At 38.8% G+C, this 11,668-nt stretch overlaps 1 protein-coding gene across 2 annotated transcripts; it reads left to right on the forward strand.

The window, feature by feature from the left end:
- The first annotated feature begins 207 nt into the window (after positions 1-207).
- On the forward strand, positions 208-11,299 carry LOC113053385 (M-phase phosphoprotein 8). 2 transcript variants are annotated; one of them, XM_026218359.1, is made up of 14 exons: positions 208-442; positions 3,921-4,070; positions 4,192-5,226; positions 5,806-5,896; positions 5,996-6,478; positions 6,992-7,114; positions 7,272-7,360; positions 7,587-7,727; positions 7,925-8,011; positions 8,695-8,849; positions 8,960-9,117; positions 9,203-9,327; positions 9,421-9,504; positions 10,027-11,299. In XM_026218359.1, the coding sequence occupies exons 1-14, from the start codon at positions 344-346 to the stop codon at positions 10,066-10,068; spliced, it is 2,862 nt and encodes a 953-aa protein (XP_026074144.1). In that variant the 5' UTR covers positions 208-343; the 3' UTR covers positions 10,069-11,299. The 2 variants fall into 2 exon arrangements, with proteins under 2 accessions (XP_026074144.1, XP_026074146.1); XM_026218361.1 differs by having other exon boundaries at positions 4,195-5,226.
- Positions 11,300-11,668: the final 369 nt, after the last annotated feature.

The following is an 11,668-nucleotide window of genomic DNA, read 5'->3' on the forward strand; positions in this document are numbered from 1 at the left end:
CACTACTCTGAAACGTTTGTAGCTTATTACATACTGTTTTACACACTATCCGTTAAAAACAGTAGTCATTATACACTGTTTACTGTGCAGTAAGCAGTAAGCAAGTATGCCATTTCGAACACAGCCACAGCCTCCTCCTGCTGTAGTACTCCAAGTGTTGCCATGTCTGCTTAGAAATATGAGACCTTGACGTTGTTTTTAGAAGCCATATTGCACGTTTTTCTAGCGCGATCTGGCAACACTGAGCACTCTCACCGCACGCGCGCTGCTACTGTATTCGTGTGTATATGCACACACATATATACAACGTATAGCGTTAATATTTTGCTCAGCTAAAGCATAAATGGCTTCCGGGGCCGAGAGAGCGGAGCCTGGAGAAAGCGAACAGGATGAAGAGGATGTCTATGAAGTGGAGAGGATTATTGACATGCGAGTGGAGGAGGTGAGAGAGAGTGTTTGTGGCGGAGCTGCGGATGCCATCTTGCTAGCAACGTAGCACGTCGGTATTACTGTCCTTAGTAAATACTGCAGACACGCGTATAATTAATAGGATAAGTCTAAAGAAATAGTCAAAGGGGTGATTTTTCGGTCCGTTCGTCTTAAAACACCAAGTTCCAGTAGTGCAGAGAGGCTGTTTTCAGTCGTTTTAACTTTCTGGTGGTCAGCTTAACTCGCCGCCCGGTTTTGAGCCGCGAGATTCTGTGTCAAAGGCTCTTCTTGTTTACATAAAACCTGCTTAAAATCTAGATGAATTACCACTTTATACTCTGTACTAAATCTACCCGCGCCCAAAATGAGTGCCTAACACGAACAGTGGTTTTTGATGCGGTGGAAAACATTGCTGACAGCGGTGACAGTCAATCAATGGTTGAAATCCACAGTTGTGTTTACAGCATCCATAACACAACACGCGCTACTACACCTGAAATCTCTTTGAATAGAAATGGGTAGAAAAGAGAGACTTATGAATGATTAGGCAAAATCTTATGCTCATTCTTCTAATCACACAATATGCCGTTTCGCTGTGTGAACACAAATGTAAATACATCTCTTACGATACAAACACAGAATGCGTGACAGATGAATCGCGTGTTTATTGTTAGCCCTTTGTGCGTGGTCCTGCTGATGGGAATGCGCAACAATGACTCAGCATTCTGCTTTATAAATCATTTATTTTGATTTTAACTTAATTCGTTTTAGATGGGAGTATCAGACCCTGGAATAGTGTTGCTGTACTGTGGGGAGCCGTTTTAGACATGGATTTGGTCTGTAGGTGTGTGTTTTGGAGATGGGGTTGGGATCCGAGTCTTTTTCCCTGTTCCTGTCTTGGTGCTTCATGCAAAGGCCCCTTGTGCTCTCATAAAGATAGAGAGGGGGGAATATTACATTACAAACCACTTTCTTCAACTTCAGGTCTGGAGATCCTGGGTTGCCTGAGCAGATGTGAAATGCTGACTGAATGATTTCTGAGAGACTGTTTTACGTGTTGTTCAAGCTGTGTTAGATGCAAGAATGACTGATCACTTCATGCCAGACTGATTCAGTTTATTTTGGTGGAGCTACATTCAAGCAGCACCTAATCACAAGGACATCTGTGTGTGTTTGTGGAACTGTGCTCATTAATACTCAAAGAACAGGTGTTATGTGGCAGTGGGAGGTTTGTTATTAAAGAACGTAAAGAGGAAGGCAGATAATGGAGTGGAGTGAGCAGACAAAATTAACTGACAAAAGATAGTGATAGAAAGAAACTTACAGACAACTCTGATATAGTCTTGGTAAAGTCTATAGAGGAGGTCAGTGTTTGGAGGACAGATGATGCAAAAGGCTTGTAAAATCCAATTTTGTACCACTCTGTGCCCTTTGAACTGGAGTCAGTTCTACTGCAGTGTCTGTAATGTGTGAGAGGATTTTCTAGATGTGGGCAAAATTGTGTTTTAAAGTATTTGAGGAACCTAATATCGTATTTTAAGTATATGAGTGCAAAACCTTTTCCATTTTAGGGCATCGGTTTATTAGTCCTATACTTTTGTTAAAGGTGCACTAAGTGATTTTTGACAAACGATGTTGATATTTGAAAGCTCCAAAACAAACATGCCCTTACCACAACAGGACCTCACCCTGTTTTGATAAGTCCGTCCGACACTTATATCACCGACACTGTGGTCAAAAGCATTTTTCAAAAACCACTTAGTGCACCTTATATTACATATATATTAAATATATTACATGAAATTATGAGCAATTATGAATGAATGATGCATTTATATTGCGCTTTATTGTGTATTTTTTTGTACACCCAAAGTGCTTTACCATGGAATTTTTTTAATGACCACAGAAAGTCAGGACCTCGTTTAAATGTCACATCTGAAATTATGACTTGTGTGTTAAAAATTTTTGATTGATACACAGTTTTTGATTGATACATTTTAATCATCTCCAGTGGTATTTTTGTATCTAGAGCTTGTTCATTTGTGACCCTGCTAGAAAGCTATGTGATCTGGCTTTTAGACTGAGAAATATTTCTGTATCTCTGTGTGTCAGTCTTTAAGCGTCTGACACAGTTTTATCCAAGACCATGATGGCTGAGTGCCAGTAACAGCCACTCTCAGATCAACTGACAGCCTGTGCTGGACAATCATGTCTTTAACTCGCTTGTTTACATAAATACAGTGATTAACCACTTCTCAATTCTGCTAGCTTCTGCACTGAGGCAGTTGGACAGGAAACTAGCGGTCTAATCTAAGCCAAGGCTCTCGAAATAGGTGTGAACGTAGTAGCAGTATCTCAAACTTTAAGACAAAGACCTACGTTGACCTACAACAGCCACAAAAGTATGTTGTTGAGTTGCTTGCTAGTGTCGTGAAACCAGCAGGTGTAAAAAAGGGATCCCATTCACTCTGTCCATTGGGATTAAAACCTATTATTTGGCTTTGATCTTTAGCTATTATTAATCCTGCAGATAGAGTCACATGAAACAAGAGGAGCACGGGAATCAGCAGGGTTTGTTACTTAGCAACGCAGCAGATAATGAACTTCCCTTTGAATCCAACCCGTGGAGCTCGGGATGCGTCTGCTAAGATTAATTACTGCCTTAATGCCTGTCATTGTCCCCTCATGTAGTGCACGACACTACTGATAATGCAAGGTAGACATCTGACACTGGAGCCTTAGTAGTATTTTTATATCATAAAACAAAAAGTCCACTTTTACCCTTCACTTATAGGAGCATTTCAAGATAAATTACAGTTTGACATGTTGTGTCTTCTCTGCTTGTGTGTTTTTTGAAGTACTAGCAGTCAGTCTTATTTTTACATTATGCAAATAATATTATTATATTTATTAATATCTTTCTTGAATTAGCTTTTATTTGTATATCTTCAGTTTTCATTTTAGTTTTAGTAATTTTATGTTTGTCATTATTATTATTATTATTATTATTATTATTATTAATATTTGTGTTTAGCTTTTTATATTTATTTTTGTAGTTATTTGAGGAAATTTTTTTGTATTTAATGTTTTTTTATATTTCTGTTCCATAGACCGTAGGTCTCTGACACAAACACGATCCAAAGTGAAACTGGTCATCAAAGGATCAAGCTGCTCATATTAACATGGCAAAACAAGTTCAGAAGTTATTAAAAGTGCAACAGGGAGTGCATATGTATTTCAGTGCAGAGTACAAATACAAACTGCTGTGTAAGCTATTTATTTGTGCATACATTTGTAGCTGTCAAATTATAGCTTACAAAGCCATAAAAAACTGCACTTGTTTATTTTGTTGCCTGTGCTCTAACTCAGTGAGAGTGAAGTAAAATTGACTGGATCAGAAGCCTTTTTTGTGTGTCCCTCTTTCCTTACCACTCCATAACGTACCACACCCCATGGGAGGCCATGATCTTTGACCTCTGACCTTTCTACAGGGAGAGGTGTTGTACCGGGTGCGATGGAAGAACTACTCATCGGACGATGACACCTGGGAGCCTGAGGCACACTTGGACGACTGCAGGGAGGTGCTGCTCGCCTACAAGAAGGCCCTGGCTGAGATGAAGCCAAAAAAGGAAACTGGCATGGTGAGACTCTGAAGATATGTTCACATGATTGTAGTTTTTCCTAAGAGTTGTACAGACAATGCTACATCTGGTTTACTTGATGAAATCTTTGAGAATATTGATTGTGCTCCATTGTCCCTAGAAGCTGCCAATGAAGAGTGATTTGTTTGATGCTGATTCTGAGAGTGACAGTGATAAAGAAAAACACAAAGAGTCACCTATAAAGAAGAAGAAGAAGAAAAAGAAGAAAGTGGAGGAATCGGATGATGACATGCCTGTGAAGGAAAAGAAGAAGAAGAAAAAGGAGAAATGGCGGGAAGACAAACCTCTGCCTGCACCTGAGTCTGATGAGGAGGAGGCAGACAGCAGGGATCCTTCCCCTGCACCTCCTAAAAAAGAGACAAAGAAGAGGTTCATTGAATCTGACGACGATGATGCCCCAGTTACTCCTAAAAAACAAAAGAAGCCTGACCGGCATAAAGATGGAGGAAAGCAGAAGAAAGAGAGTGGAGAGGACCACAAGAAAAAGAAAGTAAAATCAAAAAAAGAGATTGATACCTCAGATGACGAGGATGAGAAGAGCGACGTACCCTCGGAGTCCCACACGGATGATACGACGAACACCGAAACAAATGATTCCTTCAAAACCACAACAGCAAAAACCACCGACAAATCTTCGAGGAGTGAGAGCGGAGGTGATCTCAAGCAGGCCAAGCAGAAAAAGTCCAAGTCTGACCTGAAGCTGCAAGGTTTCAAAGACCTGATTCAAGAGAAGAAGTCTAAAAAAGTAGAGGTTTCAACAGCCACACCCAAAGAAAGTGGTGCAAACAAGCACAAAGCCCTTATTAGTAGCAAGAGCACTAGCAAGTCATCTCGCAGCGAGGAGGAGCATGACTCCAGTGACACAGGGGCACCTACGTCCGCACCCAAATCAAAGGTTAAAAGCAAAGGACAGGAAGCAGGCCCACCTTCTCAGAAGCTTTCATCCGCATCTTCCTCCTCATCATCCTCCACAGCATCAACAGCACCCATCAAGCCCAAAGAGGAGGAGCCAAAAGAAGAAGTTGGAGAGAAGGGAGGTGCCTCTAACTTGTTTGAGAAGTTCCTGTTGAACTGTGAGGCAAAAGATCGTGTACCAAGGAGACAAGCGGACCAGAATAAGAATACAATTCCAAAGGTACAGGTCTAAAACTCTGCATTTCCTTCCTTTCCTTTTTTGTTGTGCACCTTTTAAAACAACTAGAACCAGATTTTTATGATGCTGCTAATTCAAATACATTTTTTCTCACCTTATTCTCACCAAGGGTTATTTGATCAAAATACAAAAAAATAAAAATAATTATATTGTGACGCATTATTATGATTCATTTCACAATAACTGTTTTCTCACCGGTTTTCTACTTATTTTAAAATTGTATTTATTCCTATGGTGGCAAAGCTGAAATTTCATGTCATCCAGTCTTCAGTGTTACATGATCCTTCAGAAAGCATTCTAATACATAAAACATTTCCTATGTACTTTTTTGTAAACAATAGTGATAGGTTTTTTTTTATGATTCTTTAATGTCTTTGCTGTCACTTTTGAACAATTTAATGCATCCTCATTGAATAAAATTATTAATTTCTTTAACTTCTTACTACAACCTTTTCAATGATAGTTTAAGTATGAACAATAATGATTAATGATTTTTTGTCTTCAAACAAATGTTAGTGGCGTGTTTGTGATTTGACTTTTTTCTCCCACATGTTTTCACAGGGTACAGGGAAAAATGACAAAAAAACAAAATTGTCGAAGCAGTCTCCTGCACGGAAACCTGATTCAGACAAGGCAGAGAAGGCAAAAGATGGTAAAATACGTTTCTAGCTGACTTACATTTTTCATTCTTAGTGGTCTCTATGGTTTTGGGGTTTTTGTTTGATTAAGCACCACATTCTTCTTCTACCAGTGCCTCGCCCTGGTCAGAGTCCCGTCTCTATGGAGATCGATGAGAAGCAGGAGAAGGGAGCATCTGAGATGGAGAAAAGTGATAAATCAGACGAGCCGGCCCCGAAGTCTAAGGAGGAATTACAACGAGAGCAGAGAGAGGAAGAGCAAAGGAAGAGGAAAGAAAAGATGGAAGAAGAGGAGAGAAAAAGGAAAGAAAGGATCGAAGAAGAGGAGAGAAAGAAGAAAGAGAGAATAGAGGAAGCCCAACGGGAGAGAAAAGCACGCATGGAGGAGGCACAGAGGCTTGCAGAGGAGGCCCGGCAAGAGCGGCTGGAAAGAAAGTCCATGGCTGAGTCAATAGCGTCTCCTGACTCAACAGAAGACTCCAGATGGAAGGACAAGAGGAGGAGGAGGAGGGATGACAGTGAATCACGGCTCTTCACCGCCTGCGATGACAATCAGGACTCTCAGGAGACCATGGAGCGTTCAGACAAAACTCCTGGTGTGTATACGGCAATGTAAAGTTAAAAGAGGTTCAACTTTTGAAAACATGTCTCGAAGACACCTGCATATTGTTCTTTTGCACAAGCCATGCATGGTTAATTGAAATAAAACTAAAATCGCAATATGGCTTAGTGAAATTGTCAAATTGCAAAGGTTGTGATTTAATTAATTAAATATATGCATAGTGTGTTTTAGAGTGAAGGGTAGCATTGTGTTCTTTTACACGCGAGCAGCTTGTGATCTGGTGTTTTCAGTGTCTGTTCGCAGTAAATGCTTCTCTACACAAATCCATCTCTGCATCTGCTCTGAGTTCAAGTTTCTTATAACGTGCTTTTAAAAACACAACAAGCTCCAGCCATCTTTACATACTTTTAATGAGAAGTGTTTACCAAATGGCAGTGTCACTGTCAACACAAGCTAAGCTTAGAAGGGATACTCCACCCCAAAATGAAAATTTTGTCAATTAATCACTTACCCCCATGTTGTTCCAATCTGTTCCAAAACTGGACAGACAGGGGACCACCATCTCTTAATCTTGGAGTGGAGCTCAAGCTGGATTGGATGACACTGGAGGACTTTCAGAAACACTTGAATGGAGAGGATGAGAATCTCTCTCCACTCGCCTTAACTCCTGGTGAGTGATACCCACACAGAAAAACAACAGCAAAAATCCCTCCTGAAGGGCATATATTAGGTCCATCTTTCATTTATTGTAACTTTTCAGTTGATACATTTTGCTCATAATCTTTATCTCCTCTTCAACCTTGCTCTGTTTACCATGTAACTTTCAGCTGAGTTGCGAGAAGCAGTGAAGAATGGGAATTACTTGGCAGTAAAACGTGCACTTAGTTCCAAAGAGGACTACAATCTGGACCAGGAGGTATGTAACATATTTCTTTTTATCTCTTCCTCTCTGTCATGAATCTATATTAATGACTCCTCAGAGAACTGTGTCATGTTGTAGTTCATCGTGGGTTAATCATTATGCAGTCAATGTTTTTAACTGGACCTTTAGCAAGGCAGCCATACCTTGATCTAAGTACTATATGGGAGGATATCATGTGAATATATCTTTGGATGTTTTGTGTATGTGCTGCCTCCTGCAGGACTCTAGCGGCATGTCCTTAACACTGCTGGCTGCTGCAGGCGGTCAGGATGACGTCCTCAGGCTGCTCATTAAGAAAGGAGTGAAGGTTAACGCTAGACAGAAGAACGGCACCACTGCCCTGATGCATGCTGCTGAAAAGGTGCAGAACAACACAGGAACCCTCACTGATGACTCTTTTCACTCCAACCACTAATATTAGAGAATATTAGCATTTGTAATATAGTATTGTTATATTTGTCTTAGTATAGTTAAGCACTAATGTTCTGTGTTAATTTATTGATAAGTACACAAGCCCACAACAGTCGATTTTAATAACTCTGTTCTGTTTTGATGCAGAACTTCTTGACAACAGTGGCCATTCTCCTAGAGGCAGGAGCATCTGTAAATGCCCAAACTCTGGGTGGAGAAACCGCTCTCATGAAGGTGAGAAGGCTGTTATATTGATCTGGGTATTAGAACTCTTTAAACAGAAACCACCTTGTCAATGACCCTAGGATTTCTAGTTATGGAGATTTTTTTTCCCCCATATACTCTTACCATTCAAAAGTTTGGGTTTGTTAGGATTTTTTTTTTTTTTTTTTTGGAAAAGAAAAGAAAAACAAAAACTCTTAAGCTCATTGATCTGCATGTATCTGATCAAAATTACAGTAAAAACAGACATAATATTAAATATTATTCGGATTTAAAATAACTTTTCTTTGTAATTTATTTCTTTGTAATTAATTTTCAGCAGTCTTCAGTCTGAAATGATCCTTTAGAAATCATTCTTATATGTCGATTTGCTGCTTAAGAAACATTTCTTGTTATTATCAATGTTGGAATGTTTTGTGAAAACCGTGATGCTTTTTTTTTCAGATTTCTTTGATAAATAGACTTCTAACATTGTCTCAATTTATATTTATATATTTATCCTTGCTGAATAAAAGTATATAATTCTTTCCAAAAAGAAAAAAATATACTGACCCCAAACTTTTGGTACTGTACTGTATATTGTTTTTTTAGATTAGAAATTGAGCTTTAGCTATCAGACTTTGCACTTTGCAGTTAAAATTGTATGTTGTATATCTTGATCTGTATTGAGTGCTGATTGTTGTATTCATTTTAAGGCTTGCAAGAGGGGCAATGCAGATGTGGTTCGCCTCCTGCTGGAATATGGTGCTGACTGCAACATCTTATCCAAACATAAGAACACTGCCTTGTACTATGCCAAACTTAGCAACAATTTGATGATATATGATCTCATCAAAGACCATATGCAAACGTGAGTGTTTCACTGCTACATTATTAGAACACCAGCACATGTATTTATTTAAAGATGTAGAACACAGCCACAATGAAAATAAGACGCATGTGTGAAAATGCATCTTGTAGGTTATCAACTGTGGCGGAGGAGACAATCAGAGCATATTTTGAAACACGGCTGGCCCTACTGGAACCTGTATTCCCTTTGGCTTGCCACAGATTGTGTGAAGGGCCAGACTTTTCAATGGAATTTAACTACAAACCCCCTCAACACACATCAGGAGAAGGTGAAAAACTCAATTTAAATTTGTCTGTTCTCAATAACTGCAATTTTAATTACCGAATTAGTTATTATTGTGCTTTCTGTCTTAGGATCTGGCATCCTGCTTTTTATCTTCCATGCAAACTTCCTTACTGAGATCACAGCTAGACTCTGCGGGCCCTGCAGTGTGCATGCTGTTGTCCTGAATGATAAGTTTCAGCTGCCCATCTTCTTGGTAAGACACTGATGTCACAATCAATCTTTATTCAAATGTATTTCTCTTTGTTCTGTTGAATGTCTCACACTCTGCATGCTGCTCCCCCTGCAGGACAGCCATTTCATATACTCCTTCAGTCCTGTTCAAGGAACCAACAAACTGTTCATCCGTCTGGCAGAGTCGCCCACAGCTAAGGTACCTAGGACTTACACACATTTATATGAAATGGTATAAATGCCTGAATGTGCACCAAAGCAAGTGTGAATAAATGAGATAAGGCTTTGTAAAATAATAGCTAGTTGTAACTAACAAGGTTTCTATGGTTCTTTGGAAATATCAGGGAATGTTAAAGTTAAAATACTGTATTTTAAATGCATGTTATTAAAAGAAAGAATCAAGTCCTTGTTTGATAATCAGTTTCCCTCAGTTGTACAGTACATCATAATATGAAAGAAATTATCAAGCGCTACTTCCATAAAGTTACGACTTTAATGCTATTTTTCAGGCCTGGAAAAGTCTTGGCAGTATGAATAAAAAAAAATTGTCTGATTTGTTAGAGAATTGTTGTGTTTGATTGATTGATTTATTTTTATTATTATTATTCTTTCATTTTATTTTTAAATATCCTTATCCAGTAATCATACATTACTAGAGGGTTCATAATCAAAATAATTAAAACGTATTAATCCAGGAATATGTATTTCACTTTTTCCACAGGTTAAACTCCTAATTTGTGCATACAGAGTCCAACTACAGTGATAAGGTCAAAGGTCACTGCAGGAGCTCTGCCTCTTCAAGAACTGAGATCTTTTCTACACTTGATGCATGCTGAGCAGGAAGCGGTTTAAAAATGGTTATGTTGTACTGTAGGCAAAGACTGTGATACTAACAGGTCCAAAACAACAGTCACAAATCTCAGTGTGACTTTAAATACGTGTTCGGTTATGTGTTGCAAGTGTTAAACAAGTTTCCAGAGGTCTGATTTTGGATTACAACTGCATGACACATGAAGGTCAGCACGTGTCAACTTGGGTTTGTATCTGAAAGTCATTTGTAAATCTTGTTTGTAAAGTGTTCCTTTTATTTTGTTTCTTTTAAATAGAATAATTTATCACTCCAGATTCACTTACTGTTTTATGTTCTGTTCTGTTTATTCTGACCACACGCTTCTCCGTTGTGCATTGCTTGTGCAGAGTGAATGATGGAATGAATGAGCAGTTCTTGTCTCCGTTGCTTTTGTGGGAATGTGACAAGACTGGACCCAAGTGTGACTTTGAACACCAGAGTGGGTGCTTTAAAATACAATTTTCCATATTTTGTTTCCTGAGATTGTGATGTTTTTCTTAAAGGCATGAACTAATGGCATGAATCCTAAATTGAACAAAAGGAAGCCATTATAGCTGAAGAAATGTTTGAATGTATACATTTGGGTTGTGAGCTATTTTAAAGGCTTATTTGTTTTTGCATTGAAAGAAGGAGGATTGAAGTCATCCAAGTAGGAGTGTATCAGTAGAACAGGTTCTTTTAATACTGACTGGTATAATGCATGTACCAGTGTATTTATCAGGCAGGCTGTATACATCAGCTCAGTTTAATTTCTTATAAGATTTCGCATTCGAGTGTAGTTATGTAACTGTTCAACATGCAGCACATGGTTTTCTTCTGGTACTGATCATACCGTTCACATATGCGCAGTTTTACAAGCATATAAACTCATTGATGGCTGAACTAAGAGTCAGATCTGGAATGTACAGCTGGGCTTATCTTGAAAGAGCTCTGAAGCGCACTGATGTTCTTTTATTCTGTTGCTTGTGCTCTACCTCTCTGTCTCGTCATTGTAGTAAGTGAGAGAAAGACTGCTCATCGATTCACTTCGTCTTTTGACTACAGTAAATAAACTGTACATATATTTCCATAACAATCAACATTTTGTCTTCTCTCCTATTTAATAAAGCAACAATAAATAAAAAAGTTGTTTTCTTAACTGTTACAGGATTAGAGACTTCCCTCTAATTTAATTGTATATACACATTCAATGTAATAAAGCAGACTGATTTTAAGATGAAAGTACGTTAGAATGTGTTCAAGATACGCACTAGAGATGGATGTGATAGAACTGTCTTCAGCAGGGGTGTCCAAATCCTGCTCTTGTAGGGCAAACTCCTGCAAAGTGTAGTTCCCACAGGCTTGCCTGGAAGTTTTTAGTGAGTCTGAAGACCTTGATTAGCTGCTTCATGTGTGTATAATTGGGGTTTGAGCTAAACTCCGCAGGACCTTGGCTATCCAGAGGCAGGAGAGGGCACCCCTACTATAGAGAAGCAACAAAAAGACACAATCTAGAATGATATATATATATATA

The sequence above is a fragment of the Carassius auratus genome, chromosome 34, assembly GCF_003368295.1.
Source record: "Carassius auratus strain Wakin chromosome 34, ASM336829v1, whole genome shotgun sequence".
In the NCBI taxonomy this organism is placed as follows: domain Eukaryota; kingdom Metazoa; phylum Chordata; class Actinopteri; order Cypriniformes; family Cyprinidae; genus Carassius; species Carassius auratus.